The 19249-nt window shown below is 42.8% G+C and overlaps 1 protein-coding gene across 1 annotated transcript; it reads left to right on the top strand.

The window, feature by feature from the left end:
• The first annotated feature begins 368 nt into the window (after positions 1–368).
• Positions 369–18474, top strand: LOC128757693 (synaptic vesicle glycoprotein 2A-like). Its single transcript, XM_053863176.1, has 13 exons — positions 369–638; positions 8591–9283; positions 9397–9577; positions 10007–10158; positions 10762–10895; positions 10975–11064; positions 12148–12255; positions 13828–13916; positions 13991–14155; positions 14223–14356; positions 14507–14713; positions 14888–15047; positions 16081–18474. The coding sequence occupies exons 2-13, from the start codon at positions 8674–8676 to the stop codon at positions 16262–16264; spliced, it is 2214 nt and encodes a 737-aa protein (XP_053719151.1). The 5' UTR covers positions 369–638; positions 8591–8673; the 3' UTR covers positions 16265–18474.
• Positions 18475–19249: the final 775 nt, after the last annotated feature.

The following is a 19249-nucleotide window of genomic DNA, read 5'->3' as shown; positions in this document are numbered from 1 at the left end:
ATCTGATTCATTTATTTAGGTAAATGCACGAGCTGATAACAGACTCCTTTCAATGACACCGATGTGAATATTGACTAATAATGCAGTCCAACTTCAGAAATCAGAGCACTTTGGAACGATGTCGGGTTCATTGCTGACGTCCGCGGACTCCGTTCACGTTTTATTTCTGAAGAGCGCATTCAAGAAAATGACTAGTGGTTGTCACGGCAACAGGGCTCAGGTGCGCTGGCACGTGCGTGATCTCTGCACGTGCGCTGGGATTCATCGATACGTTCATTCTAAAAGGAACTGTGGAGATGGAGGGGTTTTGTACGCATGCGCAACAGAATACCCTTCCAAATCTTGGGCTTTTCTTCGATTTAATAGCGTCGACGCGAGTTGGAGACGCAGACACCTGCGCGGCGTGGAGACACACGCGTTGACAAATGCGTCAAAGCCCTGCAGAAATAAATGCAGGCGTTTATGTGAGTGGTCGTGGGGGAGGGTACCCCTGCGCGCGCGTGGCTGGCGTGGGCTTCTCTCGTCCACAGCATCATCATCACTTCGTTCACAGCAACAGCCTCCTCCTCCTCCTCTTCATCACCACCATCATCATCTTCATCTCCGAACTGAAGAGGGAGCGCGTCGCAGCAGCTGAGGTGAGGCGAACGATGAATATTTCACACGCGAAACATCCGAATGTCGCCCGTTATCGCTGCTGGTGAGTCTCGGCTTGCGTGTCGCTCGGTGGAGGAAAAGTCCGGATGGGCGTGTGCAGCCTCACGCGGCAATTAAGGTCCACTCACAGAACCCGGCCTGCGCTCGGAACCGGGTCGTGACTTGAACAGCTGGCCTGACCACTTCCACATGTGTGAAGGTCACATTTGGACAACACTGAGTCCAGTTTTGTTTTATTAGCCGCTTAGCATGACGGACCATTTATTGTCACTGGACCGGAAGCTTTGGCTGCGTCTTGAAGAGACGCGTATCTATCTGTCACGTAACGCGTGTGACGAGTACAAATAAAAGCCTCGCCGTCACTATAACAGTAACATCATCCTGCGTCTGGGTACATTTGTGAGTCCACGGCGACTGGTAACTGAATGCTGATTGATTTTTAAATGGGAGGAGAAGGAAATAGCAAACATGAGATGAAGGGTTGATGGATCCACAGAGGCTGGTATTTATGACCAGGCCCTCCTTTTTCCACTGGTGAGATGGTGTGTGGCCGCCGCCATGGCAACCTAAAGATGCTGTGCAACTAACAACACAGACAAAATGGCAAAAGGGAAGAGGCTTGTTCAGTTGGAGTCTGCCTGCTCTTCCCTAGTTACCAACTAGCTTTATTAGTTCAAGTTAACATAGTTCAATTCATGGTTGGATGAGTTCAGCTATAGTCTTTGTGTCAAGAGTCAAGATATACACATTATTATTGTTATTGCCATTATTTTATTTGACATTCTGTAGTCAACAGTGACCTGAGAATCCATTTTACCAAATGAAATATTACACTCGACTAACATTAGCGCCCACAGAGTTGCCATTGAAATTAATGGAACTGAAACGAAGAGCTGAGTCACAAGACAAAGCTCTGGATTTACCGATCAATCTACGTTCCCACCCTCACCTATGGTCACGAGCTTTGGGTAATGACCGAAAGGTTGAGATCGCGGATACAAGCGGCTGAGATGAGTTTCCTCCCCAGGGTGGCCGGGCGCACCCTTAGAGATAGGGTGAGGAGTTCGGTCATCTGGGAGGAGCTCGGGGTGGAGCCGCTGCTCCTCTACATCCAGAGGAACCAGCTGAGGTGGCTCGGGCATCTGATCCGGGTGCCCCCTGGACGCCTGCCTGGGGAGGTTCCGGGCATGTCCCACTGGGAGGAGACCCCAGGGAAGACCCAGGACTCACTGGAGAGATTATGTCTCCAGTCTGGCCTGGGAACGCCTCGGGATCCCCCGGGAAGAGCTGGAGGAGGTTTGTGCGGATCGGGAAGTTTGGGCTTTCTTGCTCCGAATGCTGCCTCCGCGACCCGACCCCGGATAAGCGGCAGAAGAAGGTGAAGGTGAAGGTGAAACGAACGTGACCAATTTTTCTCTGTTATTTGTTGGTAGTAATGGTTGATGTGTTCTTGTCGTGCAGCTCCAGAGCGCTTATGCGCATTTAATTTGCGCATGTGGACAGAAATTCAACATTATAAAGCCATTTATATTTTGATATTTAATTTGAGCGTGGAGCGCTTCAGGTCGTTTTAAATTTATCGAAGCATTGATTGACAATAGTAGATGAACTGTAAGGTGTCGTGGTGACTTCAGTTTTTGATTCTAGTCTTTGGTTGCTGGTATTCAGGGAGCAGGAAGGATAGAATCAGAATCAGCTTTATTGCCATGGTCAGTGGGGAGCCCACCTACTTGGAATGCTGTGGAATAATGTGCTGTCATGAACAAAAAAAAAAAAAAAATATATATATATATATAAAAAATAAAATAATGGGTTACGTGACATGTGAGGAAGCGCATGGCTCTTATATGCTTTTAATATAATATAAGAGTGGTTATCTCTAAGCTGGACAATAGCTGCATCTGTGTGCTTTTGAAAAAGTTTTCAATTTCCTCCTTTCTCAGATCTGAATTGGCATCGTTGTTCATTTCAACTTTCAAAATATGAATCCCTTAATTTGGACTGAAGGTCAGGGTTGTTTACCTAGCGGAGGCTAGCTCTCGAAAACAAAAACAGGATGCTTGAAAGCAGCACTCAACAGTAAGAGCTGTTCTCCCAACAGTCCTCCGTAATGGGCAGAATGAAGGGCGCGATCTGTTGCGTCATGGCTAATTGATGCAGTGTTTTTGGTGAATAAGCTATCACTCATGCACAGTGGCAGAAACCAGATGCTGTTGTTGACCCACTGCACACATACAAACATGTCGGAGGTGGCAAATGCATATGCATGTCTTGCGTCCTCCTCCTCTTCCTCACAGATCAATACACTATCGATTGTCTCGCTCTTTAATCTTTTGTTAAATTTCAATGCGCATAATTTAAAGAACTGAGTGACTTGATTCAGCTAAACATGGCTGTCTTCTTGCATCCACCCTTCTTCTCATAAGTTACTTGATGTGGTGCTGGTACCTTCTTCTTCTGTCTTCCATTTTTCTCCTTCCCTTTCTCCTCTTTACTAACAGTCCTATTACATTCCACTGTATTTCTCTGTTGCTCCTCCTCGGCGCATGGTCCTGTTATTACCTGAAGTTGTGATCGTTCATTGTTTCTCTGTGATGAGTTCAAGATGATGAAGTGTTGGATCATTCTTCGTCTAACTGAACTGTGTGTTGACCTTTTCGCGGCAGACTCTTTCCCTCCTCTCAGCGACGTTGCCACAACCATCAGCAGTGATTGCTGTGATCTAGACACGTATCGAAAACCATCAGAGTGTGACAGCAAGTCTGCATCCCGTGACTGGCTTGAAATACCGCTGCTCTTGTTTCATCTCCAAACGTGCATTTACGTGATGCGTTTTCACAAAACCGCAGGACAGCTTTGCTTTCTATTATTCTGAAAAGCAGATTTTTGGCATCGCTGGTGAGGTCTGCTCTCAGCGTGCCAGTAAATCTGGCCTCTAGCTAAAATTAAATCATCTGCAGTCTGATGGGGAAATGATATGGACAGAACTGCTTCGCTGCTAAACACGTCAATTCTGACTTCAATACTGTCATTTACACACATTGGATTTTTGAAAGATATATTTGATAATTTACTAGTTCTGCAATCCTTGACACAACCTCATTGGTGGCTCTTAATGTGTTAATACCGTTTCCCCCAGCATTTGAGATACTCCAGGTCACGCAAGTACCTGGAGAAAGCCTTTTATAACCTTCAAACTAAATGTTCTTCCAAATTTCCAACATAAAAAAAATCAAGTATTTTCTGTGGCAAACTACTACTTCAGTTCAGTTCCTGCTTATAGAACCTGATGCAGCTGATCTACCTGAGATCTGAGGCTAAGCCTGAGATCTACAGGCGTGTATGTGGCTTCAGCTGAGCCAAAAGGTAACGCTTTAGCCTTCATATATATATATATATATATATATATATATATATATATATATATGAGATTTTTTTGCTTGGGGTTACTGACCCACGACGCACTTTGTTATTGTGTATAACGCAGCCTCTGTATGCAGACGTGTCCCGTTAGCTACATTTACTAGGTGTAAAACCTTTCCTGTCTCCGTACTGGACCGTGGTAGAGTGTCACAGGAGAGGTGCTCGCTCTCCACACCTCCGAGGCTGGAGCGCTCACTCCAGGGTTTGATGTCCTGTTGTGGGCTGGAGCTGGGACAGGGATGAGGCGAGTCTGGGACAGAGCGTGACTTGGTTTATGACTTTGTCACAGCCAAACTGCACAGAAGCGCACATTCAGAGCTGGACACGCACCGGGCACCTCTTCACTTCTGGAGAGACGTCACTCACTCGGCAACCCCTCCCACATGCAGCGGCCACACACATAGAGGAACAGCGCACCTGCAGCAGACACTCTACATTCACTCCTACAAAAGCCTATTTTACGGCTTGGAACGCATTATTTCTTTTTCCATTCATTGGAATGGGACAAACCGATTCAGATTTCGAACAAATCACTTCTTGAACGGCCGTCTGGAACGGATTGTGGTCGAGAACCGAGGTACCACTGTATACACAAAATGTGGTTTGGAAGGTATGTGTCCTTTGATGTACATTTTGGGTGGTGGTGGTCACGTAGCCTCAGCCGATGACGTCATGAATAGTGAACGACTAAATCTAAATGGATTTTAGTCAGTTGTGATGACCCCAGACGACTTGTTTTCTGGCTGAGTGGATTGATTGACTGACATTTGTATTGTTTTACCTCACGCACCCATATTGTAGTTTCTAAACCAATACCACGGATAATCATAAATCACAATAAAAACCTGAATTAGTTTATGATGCCATTACAATGTTGGTAACAACATGAACAAACTGTTTACAATTCAAGGTGTGTCGTGGATCAGATCCACCTCTGCACTACAATGTTGCGTTGTAAGCCTCCTGAACCTTCTAGTTTGGGAAAGAAAGGATTCTGCAGAGAGATTCGCTCACTTCAGTCTGTGACATCTGCTCCCTGTGGCTTTTAATAATGTTGTCAACAACACTTCATGGTAAAGTATTGAGCCAGTCACGCCTGAGTCTAACCATTACAGTTTTATGGCGCCGTGTAATCACCCAGCTGATGGTCACATAGCTAACATTGATTTGTGCGCAGTTGTTATGGAGATGATTGCTTTTTAAAATTCCGCTCCTTTTAGAAAGCTTATTCCGGGGAGGCTCCACTCTTAGCTACGGCCTCTTGTCCAGGAAATCCACTCAGCCACAAATTCAAAGTGACGTGTCGTTTTAGTGAACACTGAGTCCTCTATATGCAGAAGTATGCTGACCCACAGGGACTGAGCTCAGACATTCAATACTGCTTGAAAATGCACACACACTTTCGATAACAAAGACCCTATTCTGCTGTGCTTTAAATGTATGAATATAAGCTATGGTCAGACATTTTTAGAAGAGATGTGATAAATAGTTCATAGGATAAATAGTCATTAGCTTTGTGTTGTGCATTTGCTCACAATGTTGTCGACGACAGTGTCAACAGCAGGAAGGTGGTCAAGAATGGGGAGAAATCCTTATTCGCAACAGCATCATTATTATTAATATTATTCCGTGTACAGGCACAATAAATAGAGACTGGATCGAGGGGGGTCCTCGAATCACATACACATCATCACATACAAACGGAATAGGCTGTTATACGACTGGAAAGGTCACACACTCCCTTTTCTCTGAATTCTAATCTGGCTGGGTCAAAGTCACTCGATATAACACTTGTCTGGTTGGACAAATGTTGACGAAAACCCAACATGCAACATGACTGAAACTTTGGCTGTCCTGCTTTGGGAGAGATTCCCGACCACGCACACTGTTTGTACCCGTCGCAGAAAGGTTGAGAAGTATGCTTCCAGAAACGTAAAAGATTCCCTGAGATGATATACTTAACACTGGAGTAACTTTTAGGTTAGCTGAGCAAATATGGACTGAACACAAAACCCCAAAACCTGCTGAGTCAGGCTGACCTGCATGTATTCTTTTGTAACCGATTATTTTCCAACAATGTGCTTTGGTGGAGCATTCTGTTGTTCTGAGAGATTCTGAGACATGATGCCCATCCTTCAAATTCATGTACTTTCTGGAATAGGAGTTCTAAGCCATTTCCTGGAATTGTTTTGAACAATTAATATGCTTCTCCACAACAGCTACTTTTCCTTTCATATGAGCTTGCTTTGATTGATGCTCTACATTAAGACTGAATTAAACTGTAATAGGAATCTGTGTATGGGTCATTAACATTATTATTTAATGACTCATATAGGTTTCAGTTTTCTCCTTGAAAAAATGTCTTTCCTTCACATAATTTGTTACTCAATAATTTAAATATTAAATTGATAAAATGTAATTTAAGAAAAATAATATTTTCTAACAATGCAATCATGACAAATTTTATTAAATGAATGGGGAGGAAAATAACTTACAAATATTATATCATTATTATATCCTTTTTCCTCCCCGTTAAACCAAATGGTAGCGCAACCTTAAAAATAAATAAATAAATATCACACCAAAAAAAGTAGTAAAGGGGTTCCAAAATTGGCTTTAAAACATGATAGCTAAAAAAAATCTTGGACATGTTTATCAAGGGGATAAAGCATTTACTTTCAATTTCGCCTAATGGGACCCAGAGGGACCGGGCTGTTCGTGGGTCACATTGTGATCATCAGTGCCAGTAGAAAAAAAAAGGTTGTTACACTTTCTGGGGGAAAGTACTACAATTATTGATGACTTTTTGTGATATTAGCTGGGTAGAGGATTTATAGGTAAAAAAAAAAAAAAAAGAAATAAAAACTGCATTTGGAACTGAAAGGAAAAAAGGGTCAGACCTAGCAACAAGCATTATGAACGGATGAAGGCGAATGGAGGTTTTGTTTGATGTACTGAAAAGAGGAGACCACTGAGGATTGAAGTGACAAGCAGGAGGGGTAAGATGTAGGTCAAATGGAAAGTTTTTGATTATCTATCGAATTTGCATTTGGGTCAGCGCTGGCGTTCACTGTGAAACATAAGGATGGCGACACACCTTAACGTCAGAATATTTGTTTGTGATCAGATTCCTTTTTGGCAGAAGTAGGCATCAAGCCGTGACAATCTAGAGTGGATTTCTTTCACGCTCAACATAACACATCACTTCCGCTGTTCGCCTTCGCCTGGACACTTGTAGAAAAAAGTGATAGCTGCCTCCTCTTCATGTCAGTCCTTCCTTTACTGTTGGTGTGTTATGCTTACAAAACGTATTTGAGCTCTCAAATACAAGAGGAAATCAGACATAAAATGAAGATAAGCAGTCCTTATAAGTTGTAAGATTGGTTGTTGTGGCAAATGTTGAATGCATTGGTCTTTGAGCTACCAGGTGTTTGTGAGAGGTGCTTTGTCTGTATTACCAAATATTGATAATTACCATGTAGTAGAGATGGGCGATTGGGACCAAAAAAGTTATCGCGATAAATCCGTTTTCATTCTATTCCATGTGTTGGACCCTACAGTCTCTCTTGAAACTGTTTTATGATGAAACTTATTAGAGGAGTTTGTCTCCAACATCATTATTTGTTATATAATAGTTAACTAAGTGTGCAGATGATAAATACAATGTTATTATTTAGGGGTTAAATTGAGCCGTCTGTCAGATGTATCTCATGTCTCTTAACAGTTGACTTTAACTATGGACCAGTCTGGACACGTTTCCTACATGCTATTGAAGAAATATTAGAAATCATGTGAATAAATGATCATTTAGTCATATTCTATTGTCAAAATCATTATACAAACTGTCAGTCCATTGACTTGTGTGATGAAAAACCTTTTCACAATTCTCTCTCCTAAAATGGTTGTTTTCGATTGCCTTATTGAAGATTTCGCTAATATACTTTGACTGCTTTAAAATTTGTTGATGGTCCCTAACTGATGCCGGGTGGTAGCATAAGAGCTGCCTGAGAGAGTGTGTCCGCGATCAGTGAACCCTAATGGGGACGCGGAAGAGGATGCCGCCACCAATACTGGAGCGGATGTTCGTCCAATATTCGACTAATTTCACCAATGCGTTCCGCCGAGGCACCAGCGCAGCGGGAGACCTCCATGTGTTGATATGAACCAAGGCAGACGACCGCGTCAGAGAACCTAATAAAATAAACACGGATCCAGAGAGTTGACGGTTCCCTTTATTAAAAATAAGTTAAAAACTACGCTTGTGAACCAAAGTCCACCACACTCTCCGCCAGTGTCACACGCCGCGGAGCTGGAGAGCGCGGCATGCCGTCACGGTCTGGTCATGTTTACGTGTGCTGGTCGAGTGAACTGCGTATTTATCGATTTTATTGTGAGATGCAGAATTGTCATCGTGGAGATTGTGTTTGGAGGTATATCGTGTACGATAAGTTATCGCCCATCACTACCATATACTAGATCATTATATGGCTAATTTCCCTCTCTCTTTCAGATAGGACTCTCTGATTCCTGATCAACTTGGTCGGAGGTGGTGTCTTTCGGGAAGCCGCATCGCACTCCTTTATCCTTTACAGAATGGAGGAAAACTACCAAAATCGGACTGCCTTCATTAAAGGTGCGAAAGATATTGCCAAAGAAGTGAAGCGTCAAGCCTCAAAGAAGGTGGGACGCACTGTGGATCGCTTGGGAGACGAGTATAGTCGGCGCTCCTACAGCCGTTTCGAGGAGGATGACGATGACGACTACCCGATGCAGGGGAGCCAAGACGGAGGCTATTACCGCGGAGACAGCCAGGCAGCCAATGATGACGAAGGCGGCCACAGCGACTCCACTGAGGGACACGACGAGGACGATGAAATCTACGAGGGAGAGTACCAAGGAATCCCCCGAGCTGACTCCGGCAAAGCCAGCCTGGCAGGGGGTCCCGACTCTGTCAAGGCCGGGGCTCAGCAGTTCAGAGACGTCGGGGTGTCTGAAGCTGAAAGACGGAAGGACCAGGAGGAGCTGGCTCAGCAGTACGAGACCATTTTGCAAGAGTGTGGTCATGGCAAGTTCCAGTGGAGCCTGTACTTCGTGCTTGGCCTTGCTCTCATGGCAGACGGCGTGGAGATCTTCGTGGTCGGGTTCGTGCTCCCAAGTGCTGAGAAGGACATGTGCCTGTCTGAACCAAATAAGAGCATGCTCGGTAAGACTTAGTCCACTTGGTCCACTTAGTCTCTGTCTAATGTAGTTTTAACACGTTTTATTTACTGACCTTATGATTTGTGTTATGTGCTCATGGCTTTTCCCATTTTTCAGGTCTGATCGTATATTTTGGAATGATGGTTGGAGCATTCCTCTGGGGGGCCCTGGCGGACCGGATAGGTCGCCGCCAGTCTCTTCTCATCTCGCTCTCCATCAACAGCATCTTCTCCTTCTTCTCCTCCTTCGTCCAGGGATACAGCACCTTTCTCTTCTGCAGGCTCCTCTCGGGTGTCGGGTACGTCTTTTTTTTGAGCTACCAAAGATTGTGGTGGACTCCAAGACAATTTCATCTTTCATGACTTCACGTTCTGTGTATGCATTAGTAAACCCTTACACTGACCTCATCTATGAAGGGGTTCATTCAAGGTGTGATCGGAAATTGGCTCTTGGTTGATACTGTTTATATACATTACTTTTCAAAGGGAAAACAACACACGAGATGCATAGTAAGCACTGTGTTTGGCATCTTAGCTTTACCTTGGAAGCAGGTACCTGAACTCTACCACAAGACCCATCACTTGGTCACTTTCACATAGACACATGGTCAGTCGAAAGTTTGAAACCCCTGCTCTTGGTGGACTGGCAACATTTCCAGATAAATCGATGGGTGTCTGCGTGCTTTGAACAGACAACCCCACCCTCATTGACTTCTGATATTTCACAGGATCGGAGGCTCCATCCCCATCGTGTTCTCCTTCTATTCCGAATTTCTGTCTCAAGAGAAACGTGGCGAGCACCTCAGCTGGCTCTGCATGTTCTGGATGATCGGAGGAATATATGCTTCTGCAATGGCGTGGGCCATAATCCCCCACTACGGTGAGTGTTCCACATTTTCCAGTTTTCACTTTTTGTGTGTGTTTGGTAACATGCCTTCTCTGGTAAACTGAATTTGCAGACTCAAGCACTTGTAGGTTTTGACTCTATGTGGAGAATTGACGAGTCATGAGTTCAGTGTGTTGGCGATGAACAACTCAAGTCTTTTTACAGATTTAAGTCAGAATGATGGAAAAGTGGGTCTTGTTTTAATGAGCTCGAATCATTTCAGTGGTGATGAGTTGTATTGTTATTTTCAATTGCCACATTTAAAGGGCTCATCTCAAAACACGTCTTTATGGTGTCAAATAATTAAAAAAGAAAAATCCCATCGTAATTTATGATCGTAAATGATCTGCCTAAGACGATTACATGTTTATTCATTTCGAAGAACATTACAGTTAAACCCATTTCAATTCCAATTTGTCTTAACATTTTCCATAAAGGAAGATGAAAACTGCAGCCTCCCTGTTATGCTGTCACTTCAAATGAAATAGCTCTTGAACTTTACATGCAGCTGAATATCAGAGGTCATTGATTCTGTCTCTGTCATCCTGAAAAGGTTAGTCCTTGATGAATATTTTGGTTTCCATTCCACCATGTTAGGCTGGAGCTTCCAGATGGGCTCTGCGTATCAGTTCCACAGCTGGCGAGTGTTTGTGTTGGTGTGTGCTTTCCCCTCCGTCGCCGCCATCGCTGCCCTCAACGCCATGCCAGAGAGCCCACGCTTCTACCTGGAGGTCAGCTTCAGTCGCCGAGCTACAAATTCAAATTCTTCCTGTGGTCCCCTTTTGAACTCTTATTTTTTTTTTTTAACAGAATGGAAAACATGACGAGGGCTGGATGATTCTGAAGGAAGTTCACGACACCAACATGAGGGCGAAGGGTTATCCAGAGAGAGTGTTTTCTGTGAGTACCGACCTCACAGTCACAATGCTTTCAGCCCGGAACAAGTAGATTTAGATCAGAATCCATGTCCTTTCTTTTTGTCCCAGAGTGGGGATGTATCACAGCAGCCAGTGACAGCAAAGACACAAAAATATACACAAGACATTAAAGATTTCTGACATACATCAAAGGTGTCCAAGAAAGCAACAGTGCTCAAAAAACACAAAGCTAATACAGACTCTATTTCAAGAGTTCAAATGAACAAGGTGCTTTAAAACTCAAGATAATTGGCTCATATTTTTTACAAGAAATGGATGGAGCTTGTTTTTAAATGTGCTCGACATACTCTTCTATAATGGTCTGTCTCCTCCCTACTCACACATATTCTCCTCACACCCATGAATCCTAATATGCTTCTAATGTGTTGGTTGTATAAAACATAAAGGGTTAGTTCAGAACTGTCCGCCCACTACTGAACTTCTGAAACTTTTCCACCTGGACTGAAACCTTTGTCACATCACCCACTGTTTCTCAGGGCGAATACTCATAAATGTAACAAATTAAAGAGTCTGAAACACTGTCAAAATTTCAGTATTCATAATGGGCTGAAATGCTAGATATTTTAAACAAGGTCAGTACGAGGAATAGCGTGAAGAGATGAAGCTCAAAATGATGGAGGAAATAATGTTGACAAGGTAAGTGATCTTCCAACAAAAACATCTCAGTTGAATGCTGAGGAAATTAAGTTATTTTTGTGGATTTTGTTGAATTTAAGTTCGACTCACAGGGTCATTCAAAGGGCTGAGTGTGACCCCGGGGGTGACCGTTGTCCAGGACGGAGCAGTAAAACATTGAGAAGTAATTACAGCTAAGGCAGTTTCACCAGACTGGAGGCCAGAGGCTAAATACAATATCAAGTGACGACTCCACTCTGTAATGCTGGTGCTTAATCCACAGCCTTACCACTGTTTTAAAGACTCGATGGAGCAATAATCACCAGACCCCCCAGTGTTGCTATTCCAGTTCCTAGCTGTGAGACAGTGGGAAGGGAAAGGTGCAGACGTTGTCATTACATGCTGAGTATCTGTTTGCTTCCTCTCTTAGGTCACCACCATCAAGACAGTGAAGCAGGTGGATGAGCTGGTGGACATAGGCACTGACACGCCGGTCTGGCAACGTTACCGACTCAAGATCATGAGCCTCTCACAGCAGGTTGTAGCTTGATCATCTTTCTACCGAAACAGGATTTTCACAGTGCAAATGATGAATTTATGTTCAATGCTTATGTTGGAACGTAAGGGCTGTGTGTTGCCTGGTATTTTGGAAAGCGATACGTATACGATACAGGAGTGGTTTAACATGCATTGGAAAACGTACAGTCAAAAACATAACAATAAAATAAAATAAAATAAAATGTGATACTGTAAGTTCAGCATTATATTGTAATAAGAAGCTAAATTTTAAGGGGGAAATCAGATAATGAAGTGCAATATCATGTGCATGAAAATGAGTTCATTGTTATGACGTCAGTCCAGTTAGACTTTCAGTTAAACAGTGGAATGCTCCCTTAATCAAAAGCTCGACTACGCAAAAAGAAAATATTAGTATTAAACACATCACAAAAGCAGCAGCATGTGCAAGTATCTAAGTATTAAATATCGATGTAGACAACATAAAATGTCGAGACAATATTACACAATCAAATCTCAAGATATTTCAGCAAAAATATCGATGCAATATTGGGGAATATTTTCTTAGAATTGACACACAAATGATCTAGGTGTCGCACTCCTCTTTGGAATTAAATCTAGCAGCTCAAGGAGGGCAACATCATTTAAATACCAGCCAGCCAGGACCCTGAGATCCTCCGGCAGGTCACTGCTACTTGTCCCTAAGTCGAGAACAAAATCAAGAGCTTTCTTTGTCAGGCCACCTCGACTCGGGAACAATCTGCCAGAGGAGATCAGAAACACCAAAACCCAAATCCCTCCACCTTTAAAATGCTCTAAAAAACTCATGTTTATATGCTTGCATTGACGTAATCCATCCGAACTTCCATTTCACTGAGACATTAACTCACCACATTAATGTCTTGGTGCATGGTATGTTCATGCAAATTCAGACACTCTAGCTGAGCTTGATTTTGTCTTTATCCTACTTTGTCTGTAAAGCGCTTTATGAACAGTGTTCTGAAAGGTGTTACATAACGAAAGCTTTATTACTTTTATTTGAATTATTAATGCCTCAGCAGACACTCAAGGCCTCATCACTGTCTAACACGAATAAAAATGTTAAAATGTCTGATATCGTTACTTCATTTTTCATTGTTTTGCACAGCCTTTTTGTCCATAGAAATGTGCATTCTTCTTTGAATTTACAGCACCCACTCACAATGCTGCATTTTTCTCCAGTGTCGCCCACTCAGGTCTCCCTCTAGGAGCATTTCTTAGCACTTTGGAATGGTTTTTAATTGGAAAATAAAACCATAACTTTTGGACCGCACAGTGCAGGAGTGGTTCGAGGCTACGGTTTAAACCATGTCCATTACCTGGCCAACCCCAAATGGGAATTATCTCATAAAAATAGATGAATACATGTGAAATAATTCCATCCACATACACACACAGATACTTAGAAGTTACTCTTTTTGTGCTCAAAGCCTGCTTCTGCCATCAGGTTGGATGATGTTCCTCTCCTTCTATATTCTACTCTATTATTTCCAGTGGTGAATTGAAGTACACATAGAAGCATGTTGGAGTCTGACCATAGTTTTTTTGCCCTCAGATTCGGAACAACATCCTGGCCTGCTTCAGCCCCGAATACAAGCGCACCACTTTCATGCTCATGGCTGTCTGGTTCTCCATGTCTTTCAGGTAAACATGTTGTGATGTTGGTTGAATCGCAGATCATCCTGGGTCTCATGTCTATCTCTCCTCACTCTCCTCAGCTACTACGGTCTCACCGTATGGTTCCCCGACATGATCAAGTACATCCAGAAGCAGGAGTATGAGTCGAAGACAAAGGTCTTTGCCAAAGAACGAGTCGAGCATATCACCTTCAATTTCACGCTGGAAAATCAAGTGCACCGCCAAGGATACTACTTCAACGACAAGTGAGTGTGTTTGTGTTTACTGGTTCCATCCAGCAGAGACTCACAGAGGAAAACCGTGTCTCTCTAGATTTCTCAACCTAAAGATGAAGTCCATCGTGTTTGAGGACTCGGTGTTTGAGGAGTGCTACTTCGAGGACATCACTTCCACACACACCGTCTTCAGAAACTGCACCTTTATTGCAAGTTTGTTTTACAACACAGGTGACTATCTCTAACTCCCTTTTAGATATTGAATACAAAGTTATTTTTTTTATTCCTTATTGAGATGATATTGATATGAAAATTCACAGTCCAGTGTTCATGTGTGATGACGGAAGGACTGTAACGTGACGTCCCTCTTCTCCACCTCAGATCTGTTCAAATACAGGTTGGTCAACAGTAAGCTGGTGAACAGCACCTTCCTCCACAACAAGGAGGGCTGCATGCTGGACTTCAGCGACGACTTCAATAATGCCTACATGATTTACTTTGTCAACTTCCTCGGGACCCTGGCGGTGTTGCCTGGCAACATCGTCTCAGCGCTATTAATGGACAAGATTGGCCGCCTGAGGATGCTGGGTAATTTAACTCAATTACTTCAATCGCTGTCTCTATCAAATGTCCGCGTGACGAATCGAGTGACCTCTAGTGGCTCTGTTTTGAACGCATCGTCTTCTACAGTCGCAGGAGTTCTTTATTTTATAAACATTTGTCTACACAAAGAAAGCTAATGCAGTTGAATTTGTCAAACAGCGGGGTCCAGCGTCATCTCCTGTGTGAGCTGCTTCTTGCTCATCTTCGGCAACACGGAGTCAGGAATGATCGCCCTCTTGTGCTTGTTCGGTGGCATCAGCATTGCATCATGGAACGCGCTCGACGTCATCACAGTGGAGCTCTACCCCTCAGACAAAAGGTGACTTTGTCTGTGTCGGTCCATCTGTCTGTGATCAATGAATTTTCAGGAAATGTGTGAAATGGGACAAGGAACAGATCATTCAATTTTAAGAGTGATATGGATGATTTAGAAACCACCTATTTAGGTTTTAGTGCACAAGATATACACTATTAAGGTCTCCATACTACCAGGTGGTCTAGGAGTAGCCTGGTTTCAATTCTGTCAGGGGTTTGTTCATTTTTATTAAGGTTTTTCCAGCCACAAAAACATTGTGAAGGAACATACAAATGTTGTCTTGGCTCTTAGGGATTTGTTCTTTGTAGGATTCTTTCTTCCTGAATAATTCTTGGTTAAATTTTTCCCCTTCCTCAGTATAAGCTGATGTGATATTTCTACCTAAAAACGACAAATTGAAACACAATTTGTTGTCAGTCAGACACTCTAAATACATTGTATGCACAGAACTTATACGTTCTTATATTTAAATGAGCTTAACAGCCCATCGTAAGTTGATTCTGATGATTAAAAACAATCTTAAAGCTAATATTTACGACAATGAAAAGGAATAAAACACAGGCCGAGCACTATCTTAGCATTGTTGCTTCGACTCTAGCGCTAACTATTCTTAAAAGTGGAGTTTGTCGTACAATAGCTGTGAAAAAACATAAACCGCATTAACAACTTCATGTTCTTAATAAAGACTAACTCCATTTATTGTGTTCCTGTTTTTTCCTGTTTTTAACTGATGCTTGCTTATTCTCCCAGTGTTTCACCCGCGCTTCAAACTCGAACTATCCACAAACCAAGATGGCTGCCAGTCCTTTGTAATAACAAATTAAATGTTAATGTTTTGAGTACATGTAATAGACATTTTGGAGCGTTCAAGTCCTTCTCACACTCTTAACACACGTCTTATTGCTACCCATCAGGCAAACTCTCAGTCCGTATTTTAACCACTTGTCAGCAACTGGAATGTAGCTCTGATTGAGTTTCACTATTTATGGAATATGAGCTTGCAATTTAAAGACTGGGGCCTCATGTCTTCTTGCAGGACCACGGCTTTCGGCTTCCTGAACGCCCTCTGCAAGCTGGCGGCCGTCCTGGGCATCAGCATTTTCCAGTCCTTCGTGGGCATCACCAAAGCCGTGCCCATTCTGTTCGCAGCAGGCGCCCTCGCCGCCGGCAGTTTCCTCGCAACAAAGCTGCCTGAAACGCGAGGCCAGGTGTTGCAGTAAAGCAACTGCTCAGCAGGAGGCAGCAGGGATCAGCTGGAAGGTGGTTCTTGAAGTGGGAACATCCCTGACAGCTCCAGTGCTGTCTGTCACAAGCCAAGACAACAGACTCCCCATTGTACGCCCAGAATCCTTTAATATCTGGACCGCATCAGTCTAAGAGCAGCACATGGACGTAGAATTACAGTTTCAGGTTGCGAGGGAACATGTAAAAAGTTCTTTTTTTGGCCTCACTGACTGGTGCTTGGTTGTTCAGTTCTTTCTGCTACGCTGGCGCATTTCATTCGTCTCTTTCAGTGAGTTTGACGCTTCCTCCTCTGCCTTCTGAAGCCAGGCCCAGTGAGAGCTATTGACCAAATTTTCGACAACATTCCACCTTGGTTGGCCGAGTTTACCACCTATCTCACACTTGTGTTTAGTTTTCTGTGTTGCCTATTGTGTTTCACTTCCCGCCGGCTCAGAACACAGTCCAGAGACGATGCGTTTCACAGGATGCTTAGCTGTACATGGGAGTAGCTTGACACCGTTTGATGTTTCTGTTGCCTAAAGTGTGTGTAAGCGGGTGTGTGATTGCATGTGTGTACGTTACGTGAGGAAACGTCAATTCCCCCACACTGATCATTTTTATTTATTGATCCGTCCGCAGAATGTACAAATTGAATATTTGACTCAGGAGCAGTTAAGTTTACATCTCCAAGTTTAGCATCAAATTGTTGATATCAAATTATCCGAGCGCCACTCGCCCTCAGCACAGGAGGTAAATATCACACCTTCAGTCCTGTCGATCCTTCCACGCTACACTGGAGCTCATTGCTCATTTAACTGTTCTTCCCCGTTTTACTGTGCATTTTCCCCCTGTAAAGGGATGGTGTGCCACGATGTGATCACAGATGTTTTATCTGTTTACAGCACACTTTTGTTATGTCAGCCTTAAGCCCACTTACGATTACCGTATTTGTCTACAAATATTTTGCCTTTTTAATATGACTTTGCCAACTGATCATTTTTAAGTTGACAAAGTTTGTTTACATTACAAACGTAAGCACATATCCGAAAGAAATGTTCAAAACATGAGGAAAACAACTTTTTTTTTAATGCATTCCAGGGCATCAATAGGACACATAAACTACAACCACACACTGAGCTATGTGTCCTGACAATCACTGTATGTGTGTATTGAAGCTTGGTTGTGTTTTGCTTTAAAATATATATATTTTTTAAAGCATGTTTTGAGTCATTGAACATTTTAACGATGTTTGGTATTGTACGTGTTTGTGTTTCAAAATGAAAGTATGTTTGAATGTAGGCCATTCATTCATTTTCTATCGGTTATTCCTCGTCGCAGCCACTAGGGGCCACTGCCGAGGGACACACTGGACAGCTCACTAGTCCATCACGGAGAACATTCTGACTCACGCACACATTCCCACGTACAGGCAATTTAGAGTCACCAATTGACCCCTGAATGTCCGTGAGAGGAACTCAGAGTGGGAAACACAAGCTCTTAGCATGCACAATAAGTGGTAGAAAATGTATAAATGAACTGAAGTTTTCTTGCATTTCATCGCTCAATTCATCTGAATTTGGCTCTCACTTTCCCCAACAAGGTTCACCCTCTGTATTAAAAGCCATCTGTAACTTTAAAGTAAATAAATAGCCAATACGAAAGGTTACTCCTTGAGTGCCTAGAGAAGCAGCTAGAATTTCCATTAAATCAGTTGAGTTTACTCACTCTGAGGTGTGTGGCTGTTTACGGACTTCCTGTTTGTCTCTTATTTTTCTACTTCTACTTCTCAGCAGACACACAGAGGGGGAACAGGCTGATAGAACATATGCAGTTTAGATGCTTTTACCCACAGACTCGAGCGCTCTTTTGTTCAGGAGACGAAACAAAAGCGCTCTCCGAGGCTGCGGCGAGTCGACCTCACCCCCGACCCCTCTGTACTCGACCAATCGTGACGCATGTTTGTATCGTATTGTCTGACTTCTTGGACGTCCTGTATGCCAGCTGTTTTTGTCTTAAAAAGCAAGAACTAGTGTTTTCATTGTCGTATGATGACATAGATTTGTTGCTTGCAGTGATTGTTCTTAATCAAAGTGGGGTCTAATTGGTGAAACTTGAGTATGTGTTCGGAAAGTAAGTTTGTGGTGACTGTGCCCCTTTGTTCACCTTTGACCTGGGTCTCCCTTTTTTTTTTTTTTAAATATATAAATATATTATCACAAACCGCTGAATGTGGCGGTTCCAATGGTGCAATGAATCTTGTTGCTAGGATACAAGAGAAGGCCGGAGCAGGGCAATATGCTAAAAACTAGGGGAGCACAAAAGGTAGTGATGCACAAAAGCATTGTACAAATAAAACGGGGGAAGTTCAAGCAATAATGTGAGGTCTTTCCCTCCTCAAATTTGAAGCTCCTGTCTATCATGTCAAAACAATGCAACCTAACTGTCAGCTCTTAAAGGCTATTTAAAGTACCGCAAAATTCAAGTCATCAACGCAAACTTTGGATCAGTCCAGAATGAATGGCGAAAAACAGCAACCCTTTCATCGACAAACAGCTAAACGTGAGTTCAACTCAGAAATCAATGTGCCGTGTAGAAACAGTAGATGTTCGTATGTGCAAGTTTGGAATTTGTGGAATAAAAGATCAAGGAAAACTGTTCCCTAAAAAAAAAAAAAAACAGTTCGATATGAGACATAAAAAATTATTGTGTTGTCTTTGTGTTTTGTAAATGAAGACTTCAGTATTGATTCATTCTGGATATTGAGAATATTTTAGTGATGCTGAAAAGGTGCTGTAATTATTTTATGTGCGAGTTGTTCATTGTGCTGGACTTTCCTCCAGTTCTATGAAGAAAATATAACAAAATATCAAAATAAATCTCAGACTAAGAACAAATCTTCAGTTGTCTCTTTTGTATTTTTTTTATTCTTCAGTATTCAGTCAAATGAAGGAGTGAATTCCAATTGTTAATTGATGTCACCT

The sequence above is a fragment of the Synchiropus splendidus genome, chromosome 4 (assembly GCF_027744825.2).
Source record: "Synchiropus splendidus isolate RoL2022-P1 chromosome 4, RoL_Sspl_1.0, whole genome shotgun sequence".
Lineage (NCBI taxonomy): Eukaryota > Metazoa > Chordata > Actinopteri > Syngnathiformes > Callionymidae > Synchiropus > Synchiropus splendidus.
Note: the sequence above shows the minus strand (reverse complement) of the source record. Positions and strands in the feature narration are given on the sequence as shown.